This window comes from Heloderma suspectum, chromosome 8 (genome assembly GCF_057233095.1).
Source record: "Heloderma suspectum isolate Gila_16-S chromosome 8, 16-S_ref, whole genome shotgun sequence".
Classification (NCBI taxonomy): domain Eukaryota; kingdom Metazoa; phylum Chordata; class Lepidosauria; order Squamata; family Helodermatidae; genus Heloderma; species Heloderma suspectum.
In genome coordinates, this window is record NC_139465.1 from 43,669,946 (window position 1) to 43,690,258 (window position 20,313).

The window sequence follows — 20,313 nt, forward strand, 5'->3', positions numbered from 1 at the left end:
ACACTCTTTAACACCTACATGAAACTGTTGAGAAGAGGTTGTTAGAGAAATGTCATCAGTATTTCTCATGTTCATCTGATCCAGATGGGGTGGTGGATGTCTCAGATCAGTGCCTAAACTTAATGGCTGGAAGCGAACTAATGAACGTCTTTCAGAAAAGATGATGGTATGTTTGGTAGGTGGTACAGTTGATTAAAACCAGCACTTTGAATTTGTGCCTAGAAATAGATAGGAAACTAGCAGCATTTTTTCAGTACTGGCAAGGTATGTTTCTGGCAGTAGGTTCCAGCCAATTGTGTAACTACTGCAGTCTTTACAAAACGGATGTTTTTGAGTATCTTTCCAAGGCAGTCTTACCTACAGCACACTTCAGTAATCTAATCTGGATGTTACTAGGGCATGGACAAAATAAATGGCAAAATGGTTTATTGTGGAAAGCAACAGCCTATCTCATCACAATTCACAATAATATTGATAGTCAAGGAGCAGCAGGATAAATTACTCCGGATTGAGCTCCTCAACAGTTGTAGTGAGGATTACACGTATTTCTCCAGGGAACTTTAACAAGTGATAAAAGGCATAGACTTTGTTTTTTTTTTTAAAGGAGAATTGAAGAAAGAAACAAATGGGAATAATAACGAACTGCTAATCTCTCTGTCTCTCTCTCTGACTGTCTGTCTGTCTGTCTATCTCTCTCTCTGTCTCTCTCTCTCTCTCTCTCTCTGTCTCTCTCTCTCTCTCAAAGTCAGCTGGTCATCCCTTTTTGACTCCCTTGCCGTTGACAGATTTTCATGGAACACACTTCCCTAGAAAGGTCTTGACATGCAGATTCCTCAAATAACAATGGTTTTCGCTATAATTCAAAGTTGGGAGTTTATTGATGTCCGCAAAGCTTTTTTTGAGAATTAGGCCATCTGCTTTAACAATGTACAATAAAGTTTTATTTTTAATATAAAAATGTCAAGTATAATTAAGCAAACATAATTAATTGCAAATTGGAGCAAAATGAAATATGAACACACACAAAAGTCTCTGTATACCTTTATAAACACAGGTGCAGGCTGAAGTACAGTGATATGCCAGTAACATATGGCCTGTAAACAAATCATGAAGGGATTAAGGGACACCTACACTTTGAATCTTTCAATAAATGCAGTGAAGTTAAAACTTTTCTTAGATTTGATTTCTGTGAAAAAAAAGTGAGCTCTGTTTGAAGGGAACCAAGTGGTGAATAATTAAATCATCCATTGCAGTTGTGGGGAGGGGCCAACCCAGTCTGTAGCTGAAAATCAGAACCTGCAAAGTAACTAGATTATGATTAAAAGACTCATGGGAGTTGATATAGGTTGTTGGTTTACTATAATTTCAGTAGAATGGACTAACAATCGCTAGAATTCTAATCTAGAATTTGCAGTACCATTTAAATTGCTAATGCTCTTCAGACTTGGTTAGTGATGTCAATAAATGGAAATTCTTAACTTGAGTATGTTTCAGCGTTTAGGAAAAAGTCTAGAATTGTTTGTTCTCTAACATCTGATAAATTCATGGTACAAAAAGTAGTGTTTAAGGTGGTGAGTTAACTGGGTATAATATACTTGAGTAATTATATAGATTATTCTCCTCATAGATTGAAGGGTAAATGGTGGCAGGATGCTATGTTTACTTGAAGAGCATCAGCCTTTGATGAATCCATAATTGCTTGTATCATTGCTGAAAGTGTTTGCCTTCGGGTCATTAGCACACTGAGTGCTTTTTCCAGTAAAAAGGTTCTCTTAATATTGCTCCGCTGAGGATGTTCTGAGCACTTTTCCTCCAAGAGCAAGTCAGTGTTGACTGTGGCTTTCTTTTCTCTTGTGCTTCAAGGCAGCACCTGCACTGATGGCAAGATCTGGAAAGTTTTAATCTACGCTAATCCCAGGGAACAGATAATCTTGGAAGAACAAATACATTGGGAAGGAAGTAGCTAACTAGCAAAACTTTGTATTTTTTAATTCCCAGTGTATGATTTGGGAGCTTTTTGAGTTAGTTAGCAGGAGTGGAAGTTGATGATAAATGTGACATAAGTGTGTGAAGGTGTCACTTCCAGGTCAGTGGAAGGTGTCACTTCCAGGTCAGTGGAAGGTTTCACTTCTAGGTCATCAGTGTGAACTGATGACCAGGTATTCCAGTTGACTTAGGGACCTGCATGAATGACAAATGTAGCAAGTGTCTCCATAAGCTGGTCTGCTAGGATTTGACTGCATGCTGGTTTAACTGCTTCATTTGGTCATTTTCAAATATTGCCAGTTTTTTCATATAGTCATAAACACCCTTGTGTACGTATTGACCTACCTTCTTATGGCATCATGGAGTCATCTAATAACAGTGAGGACCCCTTTGCTTCCTAGATTTGCAGGCGTTATGGTCATATACCCCTCATTTAGAAGTACACCCATGCCCTGCAACTCTTCCAAGGAACTTCTGCTTTTTCCCTTCCTACTTAAGACACATGTCCTAGCTTCTGTTGGTTGCATGCTTGTAACTGCAGGCACTTAGGAACAGGAAGATTGGATTCAGGAGGAAGTGTGTGAAGTGTGCACATAAAGCAGCCATCTTCACAGTGGCACAAGTCAAGTGCCTAAGAGTGCCACGGAGTCCATTTCATTTGCCGAAGGATGAGGGGCACCCAAATGTATCTGGCTTGGAGATCTGTGAAAGGACCAGAGTCTTCTAGTAAACATTTGTGTTTTGTAGTTAGCATAATTCTCTCTGTTCCTTTGTTCTAATAATTTTTTTAATTGACATATTTAACTGTGGATCAGTTGACCAAAGACTTTATTTGACTGTTCAGATCATAGGTCTTTACGCTCAGGCTGTTTGTAGCCTATTTTTCAGTAGGGAAATGGTTCCTTATTGCAGTGAAGTTAACATCCATTTTTTACACAAACACTGTTTTTCATATTTCTAGATTTGGTACTATATACCTTAGGTAAAAGCGTATAAATGCAAAGCAGAAGATGCAGGATTTTAATGTGACGTTGATGCTTTATGCAACATATGGCTAATGATGCAGGTAGGCAGCGTGTTAAGTCATCCAGTGAACGAGTCTGTAAAAATCCAGTCTGAGTAGTAACACCACTTGCACACGCTAGACAACTTGTATTGATTTCCAGCCACAAAACCGGTTAAACACTGAATTTACATAGCTGTTAAAATGGGTTTTTAAGGACGCTTATAGGCTTTTCACATTCCAATAGGATATGTCTCTGGGTCCGTCCGTCCCCCAGACTTTCTCCCTTGAGAGAACCCTTTCCACATCGACTGCCAAAGTATCCTGATGTATCTGCTATACAAACACTATATACAATGGAGGGTGCTGGGCAGTATGCAATGCAGTCAGTTTCCATGAAGCACTGGCCAGCCCTCTTGGGCCCATTGCAACTCTGTGTGAACTAAGGGCCCAGACGTGTTGGACTACTGCTCCCATCATCCCACAACCAGCATTGCTGGCTGGGGAATTCTTGGAGTTGTAATCTAATGCATTGTGTGGGTGGGGGGCATTAGGTTGGGAAAGGCTGCCCTAGAATATAACCCTAATCTTCTGGGGAGCCTCATGGTTTCCCATAACTTTAAAAATCATTGTACTATAACATGCAATAGTGTAGATTTTTTAAAGTTTGGGAAGATGAAAATTCAAAATTTGGGAAGATGAAAATTCAATAAATTATGAATTTATTTGTCATAATTCATTAATAGAAGCACAGCTTCCAAATCCCGGGAAGTACTAGTTCCTCTCTACCCAGCACTGGTTAGGCCTCATCTGGAGTACTGTGTCCAGTTCTGGGCACCACACTTTAAGAAGGATGCAGACAAACTGGAGAGGGTTCAGAGGAGGGCAACAAAGATGATCAGAGGACTGGAAACAAAGCCCTATGAAGAGAGACTGAAAGAACTGGGCATGTTTAGCCTTGAGAAGAGAAGACTGAGGGGAGATATGATAGCACTCTTCAAGTACTTGAAAGGTTGTCACAGAAAAGAAGGCCAGGATCTCTTCTCTATCATCCCAGAGTGCAGGACACGGAATAATGGGCTCAAGTGACAGGAAGCCAGATTCCGGCTGAACATCAGGAGAAACTTCCTGACTGTTAGAGCAATACAACAATGGAACCAATTACCTAGGGAGGTGGTGGGCTCTCCCACACTGGAGGCATTCAAAATGAGGCTGGACAGCCATCTGTCAGGGATGCTCTGACTTGGATTCTTGGCCTTGTAGGCCCCTTCCAACCCTACTATTCTATGATTCTATGAGAGAGCATGAAATTGCAGTATGCTTAAAGCTGCACATGGGAAGGTTCTAATGGAGCTAAATGTCTGCCAGCAGACATAGTCAGGACAAGCAGCTTGGCCTCATGACTTGATAGCATATTAATACGCTAGCATGCTTTCTTCCCATCCAGCCAAGATGCACCATGAATCCTGGTTGTGTCAAAATAGTTGAAGGAGCTTTCACCCCCCCCCCCCCCAGTAGTTGTCTATTGCATATTTTTCATGGTGGTTGTAAATCTGTGAGTGGGCTGCTCTGAATGCTTCCCTTACAGCTTCCTTGCTGGTATGTGAGAGGCCAAGGCCAGAACTCATCTCTCAGGCATGCTATGATGTTTTTTTGGAAGGGGGAGCAGGCAGTCCACTGTCTGTGGTAGAGTCTTCCTGACAGCTTGAGCACCTTAGTGAGAATTAGGCTTTGGTGTCTTTAGATGCTTGCCTAATATTGTGAAAGCATGGTGAAAATGTTGAAGGCAAGGCTGTTACAAATTAAAGTAGCTTGCATTTTCTGTTTTTGCCACAGTTATAGAAATGTTCAGGTACATTTAGGACTTTAAAAAAATCGTAATTTCAAGTGATGGCTGCATTGACATCCACCTGGCACTGTTTTTTTGAATCTCCTGCAAGGGCATGTCTGCAGTCACTTTTGCATATATTTTGGAAACAGTAATTGTTGGAAACTCTGCTTCCTTCCGAGAGCAGGCTTAGCTTTGAGAGGGTGTCAGTGTTCTTGTAACAAAAGTTACTTATTAATGTGCGGGCTGGCAGAGTTTGTCCTTGTGCAACTGGATAGACATCTGTATTTAAGCAAGAAGCAGTTGCAAGAAGACAAGTGTCTGTTGTAGGCAACAATGAGAGTCTTTGTAGCAGCTTAAGGACTAGCAAATTTATTATGGTATAAACTCTTGTAGACGAGAGTCCACCAACAGACATCTGTGAGAACAGCCTGTTGTTCCCATAAGTAAAGAACCTTCTGTTGGAGGAGGTTCAGGCAAAGTGGAGGGCTGATTTGAGGCTTATACTCATGGGAAACCACAATGGCAGGTTCTTGGTCACTTAGTTATCTTTTTAATGACTTATGTATCTTATGAATCCTGGTTTCTGTCCTAAGTGGGCAGGCTGCAAGTACCTGTGTTGTTATTGTTTTTTTACAGAATCTTTTAAAAACTTATTTTGGCTAGAATTTGTGATTACCTCTTTGATACAGATATTTTATTTGTCATAATCCTAGGCATTCCCTAGAATCTAGTTAGATAATTCTTTCAAAGTTAAATTGAGAAGGTTGCTGAACTTGACAAACAGTTTGTACTGCCTCCCCATTACAGCCTTGCTAGTTCAGTTCACCACTGGAAATTCATCTCTAGCTTGGCCTGTTGGCTCAGCATTGCAGTTTTAAAGCCATCTCTAAGCCTTCTCACTAGGATCAGGATGCTGCGTGATGCAGTCAGTTTTCTTCACTATTAGACAAATGCTAAACAATGGCTACAATTGGTATTAAGGCCGCAATCCTAACTAGATAGGTGGCCACCTCCGAACTCGGAGGCGACCGCCTATACAAAGCAAGGCAGGAGAAGCACGGGGGGATAGTTCCCTCTGTGCCTCTCCTGCCCTGCTTTTGTCTAGTCGCGGGGGAGGGAGAGGAGGCTGCCGTATGACACATAGGATGTGTCTGAGGTCGGTTCCCAGAAAACAGCATATCCTATGGCCGTCTAGCCGCTGTCTAGCGGCCATAGGATTGCTCCCTTAGTCATCTTTTTACCTTTATCAAAAGAGAGGCTCCAATGCAATCTGAACTCAGTATATTCAAGTCACCAAGCATGGGAATATAGCTTCTTTCAGAGCACTCCCCAAACAGGGAAATAGTATAGTGCAGTGTAGTGAGGAATCGTCTTGAAACAGAACTTCTTCACAGCAGAAACTTGAATGTGTTTTCAGGGTCTAATAAAGGCTGGATTTCTCTGATATCTGTGTAGCAAGAAGCAGCTCATGCAGTACTTTGTTCATGCCTTCAAGGTCTCTTTTGCAGAACAAAATTTGCCCTGTCTTGCCATTGGCTTCATTTATAAACCCAGACTGCTTTGAAGTTCAGATAATTTTTGGCTGCAACTTTGTTTTACTGGTTTCAGGGCTGTCCAAACCCTTTTGGTATTTTTGCTGATCTTGCCCTAAGAAGAGAAGAACAAGCTGGTGCTGTGAAGCTTCTATGGTGGCTCAGTTCAGTGCCAGTAATTAAAAGCCACCCATCTCTCCATGCCCTCTCAGGGAACCAACACATGGACTTTATTGATTGACAGGTACTTGTGTTCCAGGAAGAGTTTAATTTTTAGACTTGTCCTTGCTGAGAGGATGCTGATTTGAGCTGTTTTATATAGGGCACCTCTCCTTTTGCTTCCCATTCCAGTCAACACTTGACAGCCCCTGCTGTTAAGGGTGAGATTTCTCCTTAGGTCAGAGACCAGATGTCTTTGGATATGTTTGTCATCCTTGTAGTGACTTAATATTCACCTGGCAAATGAAACCTGCATGAAGAATTTCTGTGGCCTGTGCTCTGGCCCATTGTAACTCTGCTCTCTTTGGGTGGGAATCCTTGTCATCAGGTGCTGCTTTTGTTGCATGTGCCGAAGAAATCGAGCACTGGTTGTGAGGTGATGGTGGATGTCTCTGTTGGCCTGAGCATTTGGAAACCACAGAAACAAGCCCACACTAGTTTAAATAAACTAAAACTGCACTAGGTCAGGAGGTCTTGCCTTTGAGGTGTTTCAAAACTAGAGTCTTGGTATCTGAGGCTTCTTTCACAGGTAACTCTAAGAACGCCTGCTTGTCTCCATTGTGCATTCTTTCATAACTTCTGAATATCATAGTTGGGTGTTCATTACCAATAGATTCTTTGGCAATCTTAGGACTCATTAAAACATGATAGTAATAATAAGAGACATGAAACTGATTATTAATTTAGCTGCCCTGGGAGTTGAAATTGAAGCCAAATGAAAAGATGGAAACTAAAATTTGGTAGTCAGTTGAGACAAATATGGAATACATTAATGTCAAACTTGCTAATTTAGTCTGTTCTATGAAGGATGAGGAGTTGACAACTTTATTCAATAGACTCTGTTAACTACTGAAAGTCCAAAATATAAGCAGAATGTTCTATGAACTATGAAATCATACACTTCTATATAATTTAATATTTAATATTTTATATTGTATGACTATGAACAGATGTATTTTGGATACTTTTTATAGTTAACGCAGAAACAAACATTGCTGAGTTGATTGATGCCCCCAGAATCTATATCTATTTTGTTTAAAGTCTCTTGTGGAAGATTACTTTTTCAGTTCATGTAAACAGACTTCATCTTAAACAAGTGGGACCTGCAAAACTTTTATTACGCATCTAGACTGCCCAGTAACCAAAGTTCTCTGGGCAGCGTACAGGTAAATTAAGAGCCTGTGAATTGAGCCCAGAAATGGCTGGGCAGCCAGGTGCAGATAGCACAGTATTGGCCAGTCCCAGTGCTGCCCTGTTCTGGACTAACTGAAGTTTACAGAAGTACCTCCAAACTATTAAGCTGATCTTTTAGCGGGAGTGTAACCTCCTCCAACACAGGGTGAACACTACTTAACCAGACAGACGAGCCACTCACAAACAATATCTCCATCTTGTTTGGCCTGAGTCTCAGTTTGCTGGCCCTCAGTCCATTACCCTGCCTAAGCATTCACTTGTATTAGGTAAAAAGGAGAGGCAGAGTGGGGGATTACTGTTCAACTCCACAGGCATTGGTCTCTGATGTTCCACAGGGTTCTGTCTTGTTCTCCATGTTTAATATTTACATGAAACGGCTGGGAGAGGTCATTCAGAGCTTTGGAGTAAGGTGCCATCAATATGCTGATGACACCCACCTTTATTGCTCTTTGTCACCTAACAGCAAGGAAACATTGAAAACCCTTGAACCTTGTTGCTTGGGTTCGATAAGATGGCGGTGTTGTTGACCTGACTTAGAGATTGAGATTCAACCTGTTCTGCACCCCCTGAAGGATCAAGTTCATAGCTTGGGAATGCTCTCTGTCCGTGGGTCTTCAGGTGGCGGCGGTGGCAAGGAGCACATTTGCTCAATTATACTTGGTGTGCCAGTCATGACCCTTCCTGAGTCAGTCTGACTTGGCAACAATTATCCATGCTTTGGTTACATAGTGTTTAGAGTACTGCAATGCGCTGTACGTGGGGCTACCCCTGAAGAGTGTCCAAAAGTTTCAATTGGTGCAAAATGCAGCAGCTAGGCTGCTAACTGGAGCATGGTATCAGGCCCATATTACATCTCTCTTGAAAGACCTGCAACTGGTTGCCAATTGCTTTCCAGGCTCAATTCACAGTATTGGTTTTAACCTTTAAGGCCCTAAATGGCTTAGGCAATCTCTTCCTGTGTTGCTCCCAAACTATGAAATGCGTTCCCTCAGAGTGGCCCCCACTCTCTTGGCTTTTAGAAAGGGTGTAAAGACACATCTTTTTAATTTAGCCTTTTAAATTACATAGTTTTAACATTTTAGTGTTATTAATGTTCTTGTTTTTTATTGTGTTAAGGTTTGATTGTTTTAAATTGTTGTACACTGCCTTGATGGCTTTTTATCAAATAAGGAGGTATATAAATAATAAATATAGCAATCATAGTGCTTTGTCACTTGCAGCTTTTTCAAAAAATAGAATATGGGTTTTTGTTATGGGACTATGGTATTACAGTCATGTGGCATGTGTTTTTAAATACATGGCTGCCTGAAGAGTACTGGATTAAATTTAAGGTGGTTTTCAATTACTTGAATGATAGAAACCCTGCCTATATTTGAGACTCCCTCCTGGATTCTCCGAGTGCTGCCTCTCTGTCCTTGGGAGCAATCTTTTGTTTGGAGATTCCAACAAATATACCATAAGCTGGTGAGTGATTGCATCTTTGCTTTAATGGTCCTTCTAGTGATTACATCTTTGCTTTTCAGAGTGAGATCAGTGGAGGGGGGCACTCCAGCTACTTTCAGGGGATCCACAGTTGCTTCTTATATCTATTCTACCCCCTCTTCTTAAAATTGGTGTCAAGGTTTTTGCATAGTCTCCCTATATGGAGAGAGACAGACCCTGAGTGTCAGTTGCTGGGAAGGCAGTAAATGAATTTCTCCACAAACACCAGGTGATATACACACGTGTTTTTGTCATGGATCTTCCTGGACAGATCAAAGAATGTGCTGATGAGCCTATTGGAAAAGGTTACTTGGTGTCCTGCTTGGTAGATCACAGAGGAAACATCACCGAATACCAGTGTCACCAATACATCACCAAAATGACAGCCATAATTTTCAGTGATTACCGCCTGATCTGTGGCTTCATGGATTTCTGCAGGGCTGATATTAACATCCTGAGGTGTGGCAGCATTCGACCTGGAGAAAAGGTAATTTGTTCCAAAATGTTGCCGATTCTATGTCCATTAAATAGGAGTGGGGAGAGGAAGGAACAATGCTGATGATTTTGTACCAGTGCTTGGCAGAAGAGTGTTTCAGGAGTGAGTTCAACTTGTCTTCTGGAAGGACGTCTTGGGAAGGCTCTGTTAGCCTTATTAGGTTGAAAGTGCCCTCAGACTAAGGCTGCAGCAGGCTCTTTCAGGCTCAGGTGTTCCACTGAGACATGTTAATGGTTGGAGTCTCCAGTGTGGTACCCATGGGCCCTGATGTGCCCACAGACACTTCTCTTGACATCCATCGGGTTCCTTGTGCGTCCTGGTTTTTTATTCTGGAAAATTAAAAACAAATTTAACTGGGAGGCTGACATGCTGCAGAGTGAAGCACCATGTATATTTGGGTTCAAAACAGTGGTTTTATGTTTTAGAGCTCAGACCCCACCTCCGTCTTGTACTTAAGCTCTTGAGCAAGTTATTTAGCTTTTAGTTTCACCAGTTTGCTTTCTTGGAAATGAGTGTTTTGTGACTGCCCATTTTATAAATGAGCAAGGCCCCCATCCCATGGCAGTCGTTTTGTGAGAGTGTCCACAGCTCTTAAAACTCCAAATGTGGCCACCAGTACGGAAAGGTTGGGGACCCCTGTGTGTTAACCTGCAGAATATAGGGAGCGGTGATTCAGCATCACATAAGGATTATACTTTCAACTACCTTCATGCTTCTATAGACTCTTGAAGCAACAGGTAGAAGTGGTGGGATGCAAGTATTTCCTGCTATTGGCTAACCTTCTCTACATTCAGGATGCCCATTCTCAAGGAGAGGTGGTGGCCTGCTTGGAGAAAGGCCTGGTGAAAGAGGCAGAAGAGAGTGAGTCCCGAATAAAGGTCTCAGAACAGTGCAAGAAGGCGATTCTCCGTGTGGCTGAACTCTCCTCTGATGATTTCCACTTGGACCGGCACCTCTATTTTGCTTGCCGGGATGATCGGGAGCGCTTCTGTGAAAATGTGAGTTGCTGCTTCTCCTCTTCCTCCCCATGGTACAAGGATCCGCCTCCCCCTGCCTTGTCATACAGTCACGGCCCTACTATATGCGTAGAAGAACTATCCCAAATTAAGAGAGACAGTGATAGATTTCTCAAATGTGCAATGTAAATAATTTAGCCTGCTCGTACACTATTTCAGTCTATTGAACTCTGTTCAGATATACGTTTTGGTCATAAAGATACAACATAGTTAAACAACAGCAGACTTGAAATTGCAATATACTGGACTATGATAAAAAGCAGCTGGTGAGATGTGGTGAATAAAGTTGGACTGGGGAGCATTGGGTTCAAATCTCTGCTGGGCTAAGATGCCCATTGGGTGGCCTTAGACCAGGGGTAGCAACCTGGTGCTTTGTGGGTGTTTTGGACAACTCACATCCCAGCCAGCATGGCCAATAGTTAGGAATCCTTGATGCTGGAGTCTAAAACATCTGGAGGGCAACAGGTTTCCTATCTCTACCTTAGGCAATCATTGCATGTCACCCTAACCTACTTCTTGAGATGTAAAATTTCCAGAAATTTTGAGGCCGGGGGGGGGGGGGGGGGGATTTTCCAGGAAAAATTGGAAGTTTTGAAAAACGTGAATAATAAGCAATACTTATTTTTTTAGCGCTCTTTACAGATCTAAAATCACTTTGTTGCTTTAAGACAGCCTTCCCCAACCTGATGCCCTCCAGATACTTTGGACTTCAGCTCCCATCAGCCTCAGGCAACATTGCCAATGGTCAGGAATGCTGGGCACTGTGGTCCAAAACATCCGGAGGGCAGCAGCCTGGGGAGGGGCTACTTTAGGGACATAAAGCAGCTTGTCTGTTCCTAAAGTTATTTTATGTATGTCTTAGTTTGCTTGTAAAATTATCATTATGTTAAAACTTTTAAAAGTAAACTCAGTTAGTAAATTTGTAATTATTGTCTGAATAGATTAGAACTACATTAAATGACTGCTAAAGCATCAGAAACACAGGACTCTATAGAACAAAATGCAAGCTGTCAAGAATGCACAGTGGTGACTCTACTCACATGTTGGGAAACTGAGCATAAATGTCTATCAGGACAATATACTTTAGATCAATAATTTTAATAAGGAATGAAAGAAATATGCTGGGAATCTTACAGAGAAGATTAAAAGAATAATTTTCCCCACTGCTTCATTATTTCCAGACAATTTACATCTCTAGTCTTTTTATAAAAGTGTTCTTAATACAATAGTTTTTAGAAATCATTTTGAGGGGGAGTAAAGGCTGGGTGACAATATATAAACACTTTGTCTTACATTCTAAAAGAAAATATTTCATAATTCAGAGCTGTTCAATTTTTCCAGTTTTTCAGAAAAAACAAAAGCAGTCCTCAGGGAAAAACATGGGAAAAAAACCCTTTTTGTCTTATTTTTATGGTGTTTTTCTGGGCCTTCACATCTCTACTGACTTCACTGGGTTTTTTTAGTGGGTTTATTATGATAATATGGGATAATTACATGTACTTTGCCCTGAACTCTTTGGAGGGTGAGTAGGATATAAATATAATCATGGGGTAAATACATTTTTGAAAATACATATTGTGGTTGAATTCTAACGTGTCGTCTAATGAATTGTGCTACCATTATTGTTGCTCTGTTTCACAGACTCAGGCTGGGGAAGGCAGGGTATACAAATGTCTCTTTAACCACAAGTTTGAAGATGCTATGAGTGAAAAGGTAAGTATTCCACTAAGCTGGCCAAATGTTGGATCAAGGCTACTGCCTCACTTGACGCCAAAGTTTCTATTTCTGGTAACTTCATTTCCTGTGTGCCCCAAGCTGCATGTAAGGGGAAACCAAGTAATATGCAACTTGATGTTAGCTGAGAGTTGCTCATATCCTGACCTGTCTGTATATGTCTGTGGGAGTCTGCAGCGGTGGGGGAGAGGATGTGCAAGCTTGAGTACAGGCTCAAAGAACCCCCCCCTGCCCCCCCCAGACAGCCATATCTGTAGTCCATGGCTTTGGAGCTAAGCTGCCCACCTCTGACCTATAGAGTTCTCTTGTGTGGGAGCAGTCACTTACTTAGTCCTGCAGTTCCTTGGGGAGTGGGAAGGTTATCTTCCCTAGAGATTTTTGATCTTTGAATACTTTTCTATATTCCCAAAGAGGTAATATTTTGAGCACGAAGCACCCTATTGATTCCGAGTCCAGGTGTGATGCCCCCATCACTTCCTGCCAAAACACGTCCTGTTTTTGGCAGCAGAGGTGGAATTAAGAGCAAATTGAAAGCTATGCTAGTGTCTTGGTATGCTTCAAGAATTGTGAAGTCCTGCTTTATGCAACCCCCCCCCCCCACACACACACACGCTGTCTTGCTTCTCTAAAGATAATGAAGTATATGCCTTGAAGAATTGAAACCTTTGGATGCTAAACTCCAGCACCAGTGTGTTCCATTTTTAGCTGTGGCTTTTCCCCAAAATTGAAGGCCCGGTGGCTGCTTTCTGTTCTACCCCTTTGTCCAGAGTTGGCCAGGTTAATCTGTGAGTGACAGGGGAGTGGTGCATTGATGTGCCCCAGTGACAGCTGGCGGTTCACTTGACATCTCACTTGTTCTCCTCAGTGTCGTGATGCATTGACAACCCGACAAAAACTGATTGCTCAAGATTACAAAGTTAGTTATTCCTTGGCAAAGTCCTGCAAAAGTGACCTGAAGAAGTACCGTTGTAATGTAGAGAACCTTCCTCGCTCCCGGGAGGCCCGACTCTCCTACCTGCTCATGTGTTTAGAATCTGCTGTGCACAGAGGTAAGGCCTAACCCCTCCCACTCTCTCCTCCCCCTATGTTCAAGAATTTGTGAAACAAAAGAGCAAATTTGCATGCCACGCTAAGCCATCCTGAGAATAAGCCACCATGGGTAACCCAACAGATGATCAGCTGCTCTGAGGCTTTCCATGGTTTGTTTTCCCCCTCAGTCTTCACGCTGACTTCCAGCATGTATCTTAGGTGCCTTTGCAGCAGAACTTGTCTCCTCAGCCCTATGTCAGCACCCTTTTTACAATTAGTCTCCTGGGTTTGTCAGCTACCAAGGGAAACTCCTCTCCACCCCCTGCATCAGATCACCAAATGTAATTAATTTTCTGAGCCCTTATAGATGTGGCAATGTGTTCTCAGACTTAAAAAAAAACTACTTTGGGGCTGCCTGTCTGCTGTTTAACCCAGCATACTGATATCCCCCTCTTGTCAATGTCCGTGTCAATTTCATCCTCCACCTCTGGGCTTGCTTTGCTAGCCAACACCTTTTTAAAAAAAGTCTACTAATTACACTCGCCTGAAAAGCTCCTTCTCCTGCAGCTCCAACTGCTTTTGGCTCCCCCTCCCCCTTCGTGCTTGCCCTTTCCCTCCACTGGTCTCCATTGTTAGTTGTCAGATATACATATGGGTTACAGAGTGGTGAAGGGATAGGTAAAGATAGGCATGTTTCAAGGCAGAGCAGGGAATGAGGGGATCATAAAGATAGACAGATTTCAAGATCAGGATATGCACATTTCATGGCAGAGCCATAAAGTGGAGGGGAAAATTATGCAAATTTCATAGCCATGGACTTTTGAATGTGCAGACTTATGCAAGACCAGAAAAAAAAGTGCGAATGCATTTGGGACTCCGCTGCGAATGCATTTCCACCTCCATCTGTTTCACTAGTGCTGTTGAATCAAAATGGTCCACTTGTATGATGAATACGTCCCATCAGCTCCCTGGAGACCATGAGGTCTTCTTTCTGTGATGTACTCTTGACATTCATTCTTCCAGACCAGAGGAAAGCAAAAGGAGCCCTTGGGAGGGCATGTCCAGTCCAGGCTTCCCACTTCTCTCCCTTTTTTCAGGTGGGGGCAACACTAGGAAGGGCACTAGGAGCTGGCTGTTGGGCCTCGTACTAAGTCAGACTATTGGGCCAGCCAGCTCGGTATTGTCTGTGCTGGCTTGGAGTGGTTCTCCAGGCTTTCGAAGAGAAACGAGTTTTTCCCAGCCCTGCATAGAGATACTAGAGTTTGAACCTGGGACGTTCTCCAGGCCAAGGATGCGCTTTGCTGCTGAGCTGTGGAATCAGTTTTATTTCTTTGAACAAAATGTGGACTTTGTGCTTCTGAACAGTTCCACTATATTTGGTTTCAGTGGATGGGTCTTACGTTAATGTGTGAGGTCAAGGCAGTGACATTTATCTTCAAAATGTCACTTGTCAGTATTTGGGAAGGATACAACTCTAAACAGTAATAGAGCTAAAATCCACTTTATGGTTTTGGAATTGAATTTGGACCTCCCTGATTACTCTTGAGTCAGCATGAACATTTTTTGGACTAAATGATGTCATCTTCCAAAAGCCTCACTGCTTCACACTGCAGTCTGTTAAAAGAGGCAAGGCCAAAGATTGAGAATAGCAGAACTGGCTCCTATTCCCAAGTGTGAGGCCATCTCTGCAGGCTTTTCTGTGCTGAGTAGTACTTAACCAAGGGAGAAGCCTGCTGTGGGCCATACTCTGAATGCTGGCTCAGCTGAGCAGCGCTGTGGAAGACCTGCTGGCTGTGTTACCTCTGCCGTGTGGCAGCCCATTCTCAAGTTTTCACACTGGGGAGCTTTCAAGTAATTTGTTGAAGGTGTTGAGGTTAATGTTCATGGTCTTTGTTCTCTTCAAGGAAAAGCAAATAAATGCTAAATAATGTTCATCTGTCATCTCTTGGTATGGGTCAAGAGGGGAAGGGCTTGCCCATATGACTTCTTTAAATAACCCCAGGTTTTGTGGCTTGGCAGGTAAGATCCTATTCAAACAGGGCAGGTGGCCTTGGGCAGTACGTACTGTTGATTTAAGGACCATGGTGGTATTTTCTTCTGCAGCTGTTGTCTGCTTGCTGTAAACTTGGCATGTTGTGTCTGGCAGGGCATCAACTTGGCAATCCCTGTTTCAGATTTTGGTGTTCTTTCTCTCTGCCGCTAATGATAGGGATGGGATGACCAGCTGTACCCATCATTGAAGCCCCATCCCCGATTTCCTGGAAGACTTGTCCAGATCCGTTTCTCTCCCTATCCTTCCCCTCTGCTGCTTCAGCATTAGAATCAGTCACTGCTCACACATTTCAAGCACAAACGTTACAGTGCAAAGAAAACTGGTGTTCTAGAAAGCAAATGTTGCACCTGTATAGTATATCAAGAAGCCACAGCCCTGATTATAATCCACACTCCAGTGCAGCCTGGATTATGTAGTCTTCTGTGCCATTGACTTTCTCTGACCATTTGTGAGAGAATAGAAGGCAGCCCTGTGGTAAGGAGAGGCTTAAAATAGGCCTGAAAATTCTAAAGCTGAGGAGATGGTAGGTGTTTTAGGGGTCCTCTTTGCCTTGGTCCTATCCTTGTGTCCTAGTTGGCTCATGCTTCCCGCCCCTTCCTTGTTATCAGCATTCTGATTATGAAATAACTCAAAATTATTAGGGAGGAAAAACACCTTCCTAAATGTTGCAGCATGAGCAAATTATTTAACATATGGACTCGTGCACAGAATTAGTTTTCTTGGTGTGCCATTCAATGCAGTCTTAAGTGCAGGAAAGCACCAGCTATACTGATGGGATTCCATTGCACATGTAACGTGTGCCTTGGCCATGTGTACGCTGAGGTCTTATAATCTGTATCTCCCATGGCTTGCCTCAGGTCGGCAGGTGAGCAGCGAGTGCCAGGGTGAAATGTTGGATTACCGGCGCATGTTGATGGAGGATTTCTCGCTGAGCCCGGAGATCATCCTCGGTTGCCGCACTGAGATTGAGCACCACTGCTCAGGGTTGCACCGGAAGGGCCGCACTCTTCACTGTCTGATGAAAGTTGTGCGAGGAGAGAAGGGGAGTTTGGGCGTCAACTGTCAGCAGTCGGTAAGGTTCTTACTTCTGTCTCGGCCGTAATCGTATACACTTTATCTGGGCCTGCTGATTTTTAGTGTCTGAATTTTTAGACATTTTTAGTGTCTTGCAGAGATAGATGAATCTCTTTCATTTGCTACAACTCAGTTTTTTGAAACACAACCTGTTGTGTCTGGTTTCTGCATCAGTTTACTAATTTTTGGTTAAGTTCCACACAAAGATTGGTATACATTTTCGTATGCAATTCTCTTTAGATACACATTTTTGTACACAATTTTTGCTAATGTGCAGTTTTTTGCAAGCAATGTTCCCTAATTATATTCTTTTATGTATGCAGTTTCCCCTGTTATAGGCATTTTGTATGCAATTTCTCCTAAGGGATGCAGTTTTGTACACCTTTTCTGATTGGAGCATTGCATGATTGGAGAAGCACTTTCTGGTTCACATATTAGTTTGGGAAGTGCAAATCATATTATAATGAGATACACACCTTTCCTGACATGGGCATTAATTTTTGTGAGAGGGAGAGAACTGTGTGTGGAATAGCTGTGTGTGTTGAATGGTAGGATTCTAGCCCTCATGGTTGTAGATGCAAATCTGAAGAGTCACATCCAGGGTTTACTAACAACCAAGAAACCAGGAAGAGACTAGAATGGAGTGGGAGATGCCCGTGGTCCAAGCACAGGACTTGTCCCAGTTCTGTGTGCCCCTTCATGGCTCCACCACCTTCTGCCCCATTTCTGTACACACAAACTTGCCAGTGCCACCGGTCCTTCTCCCTAATATCTTGAAACATGCTAAAACACTTATTGTGAGTGATAACTGCATGGGTTAGTGTTGTATAGGGTGGTATTCAGGACTACTGTGGGAGAGCCTTGTCCACTCTTGTGCCTCCGCTTTTCGCCCCCTCTTCTTATGTAATATGTGCCCTAGTCCTGGTGCTTGCCAGCAGTGTATGAATGAAAGAATTTGGCAATGTTATACTTTGAGCTGGAGGAGCCCAAACACATAATTCTTGGCACTGGCCTTTCCCCCCTCTTGCTGGTCTTAGCATAAGTCACTGAGTGTTGCCTGGGACAAAATCAGGAAGCCCATCAGACCACTTGCTTGCTTATTCTTTTATATTGGTGGTGGCTTGTTGTGACTATCAGGCACAACAAAAAGTTCGGGTTTTGATGCCTCTGACTTGAGGTTTTGATTCCCATATGTCCCTAACTGATTTCTAAATCATCTCCAGGGGCTCGTCTCTTGGTGCTGCCACCTACAAAGGTGTGACAGGGTGGCTGCCAGGGAGGAGCCTTCTCTGCAGTGTCATCCTGCCCCCCCCCCCATGAATGCCCTTCCCAGGGAGATCTGCCTGGCATCTTCCATGTATATGTTTAGAAACCAGGTTAAGACCTTCCTCTTGCAGCAGGCATTTAATCTTTAATCTGTTGCTATGATTATTAACTGCTTGTTCTTTAATATGTTTAGTATTTTGATATTTTTGTTGTATTCATTGTTTTGGTCATTGTATTTTACTTTTGTTTTTTATGATTATAAACTGCTCCAAAGTTAGGCAGTATATAAATATGATTTCAAAACAAAAACATTCCTGAAGACTTGTCACAACTTTACTTGATAGGTGTTGATTGGGGGATTGGAATGTTGGGGACGCGGGGGGGGGGGGGTGAGAAGCACAGCTGGGCCATCTTGCCACATTTATTTTATTTATTTATGAAATGTATAACCCACTTTGCATTACAAATGATCCCAAAGCAAAGTACAACCAATAAAACACAATAAAATCATACAACATCAAACCCCCCCCCCCCCCCAGTCAAACAGTGGAGAACAGTAGCTGCATCAGGTTTCTTAGGAAGAGCCTTGCTTACAAGGAAACAGGAAATACCCATCAATCTGCAAATAATGGCCTGTGATTCTGTCAAGGTCAAAGGCAGCAAAGGGAAGTGACGAGATTGTGGTTAGTTACTTTGCAAGTCCAAGAAATGAACAGCTTTGCTCAGTTTCCTCCATACTATGCATTTCAGTAAATACATCTCACACCAGGTGAGACCAGTGATGTAAATGGAGCCCTAAATCTAAAACTGGCATCATTCCCAGGCTGCAAACGCCACTAGAAAATTGCCAAATGATAAGATCTAAACACAAATCTGCTCCCTAATAAAAGCCCATTCTCTGACTCCCCGTTCCAGTTTGTAGAGCTTAATCCCCCTTTCCATGGGTGAGTGATGTATATCCAAGGAATTTGTAGGCTCCATTGTGTCTCCTTCTGTGCCTGATGTGAGAGGCCATTTAGCTTTGCCTCCTTGGTTCTGCTGCTGCTTTAGCAAAAATTGGAGTTGCATAACTCTACCTTCAGTGGAGTCCTTGAAAAGTCACCTCTCTGCTAAAAGGCCTTCTAGATTGAAACACGATCCTCAGCTCACTCTCAACAGTTGCCGCTTTTGCTATCCAGTTCCTTGTATATCGCCTGCCTGCCACCCCAAATGAAAACCCCAGGAGTATGTACTTATCACTAGGCTGTCCTTATTCACCTCGGGGTCCTATTGAGAGACAGGCATCATTTTCTAGGAGGCCCCTGATCATCGGGGTGGCCTCAGACTTGATGTGGGAGGGGGTTCATACTCATGTACCTGACAGGGACATTGGGTTTGGGAGGCTTGGCCTTATTATGGAGACCAGAATAGCTTCTTCCTGCTCTGCTCTCCCCTTCAGCCCCAATGGGGAAAGGGGAGTATACAGTGCTGTGGCTGGCCTAACTATCCCCTAGCTGTGTCCTTTGGCCCACTATGTGTCTTTTAGATCCTCAAGAGGTAATGGGGAAATCCCCAGGATTGCAGAATGTCTGGATCCCACCATGGTGTAGGAAGGCCTTACCTGCCTTAATCAAGCTTGCAGTTTCAGACACTGGTTCTGGCTGAGTCATGCACAAAGGCGAATGCGCTTCTCTTTGGTACATCTTGGCTGTTTGCCATTAACTGGGTTTCAAAGATAAATCATTTGCTCAGAAGCTGCTTCTCCTTGGCAATCTGTTTTCCTTTTTGTCTGTGGGAGTGGCTAACATCCATGGGAAAGTTTTTTTAAAAATGTTCCCCATTTACAGCAGCAGTTTCTGAAATTAATGGGAGGGTAGAATCCAGTGTAGTTAGGTTCGCAGTTCTGCCAAGGACAGAAGCCAGGGAACTCCCTGAACTGCTCTGCCAGTGTTAAACTCTCCTCATCTCTCTTCCTCCTCTAGCTTCAAACGCTGATTCAGGAGGCAGACCCTGGCGCCGATTACCGCATTGACAGAGCTTTGAACGAAGCCTGTGAATCAGTGATTCAGACGGCCTGCAAACACATCCGTGCTGGAGACCCCATGTAGGTGATGGAGTCAGCTGTGGAGTTCCTTCTGTTTTTGCTGCAGTTCCTTGTTTGCATAGATTGGGCTACAAAGGAGCTTAATAAACTTGGGAGAGGATGGATTCTGGCTGTCTTATTTGCAAAGAGACTTGGACCCAGGGTGGAAGGTTTGGTGTGGGTGTACAGGCTGACCTTTTTATTATGCAGGATGCTACCCTCTCATTAGCTTTACAGATGAGAGGTCTGGGGAGCACATGGGCCAGAGAGAAGTCTTTCTCTACACAGAAGCATAAGTGCTTTGCAACATGCAATTACTCTGTTTCCCTTTTCTAC

At 43.0% G+C, this 20,313-nt stretch overlaps 1 protein-coding gene across 3 annotated transcripts in view; it reads left to right on the plus strand.

Moving 5' to 3' along the window:
* GLG1 (golgi glycoprotein 1) overlaps nucleotides 1-20,313 on the plus strand; it is an 88,645-nt gene that overhangs the window by 38,283 nt on the left and 30,049 nt on the right. For all 3 annotated transcript variants that reach the window (XM_084812201.1, XM_084812198.1, XM_084812199.1), the window contains exons 4-9: nucleotides 9,519-9,734; nucleotides 10,538-10,741; nucleotides 12,401-12,472; nucleotides 13,359-13,542; nucleotides 16,433-16,647; nucleotides 19,877-19,998. In XM_084812201.1, the coding sequence (XP_084668327.1) occupies nucleotides 9,519-9,734; nucleotides 10,538-10,741; nucleotides 12,401-12,472; nucleotides 13,359-13,542; nucleotides 16,433-16,647; nucleotides 19,877-19,998 (1,013 nt within the window). The remainder of the gene's footprint in view (nucleotides 1-9,518; nucleotides 9,735-10,537; nucleotides 10,742-12,400; nucleotides 12,473-13,358; nucleotides 13,543-16,432; nucleotides 16,648-19,876; nucleotides 19,999-20,313) is intronic.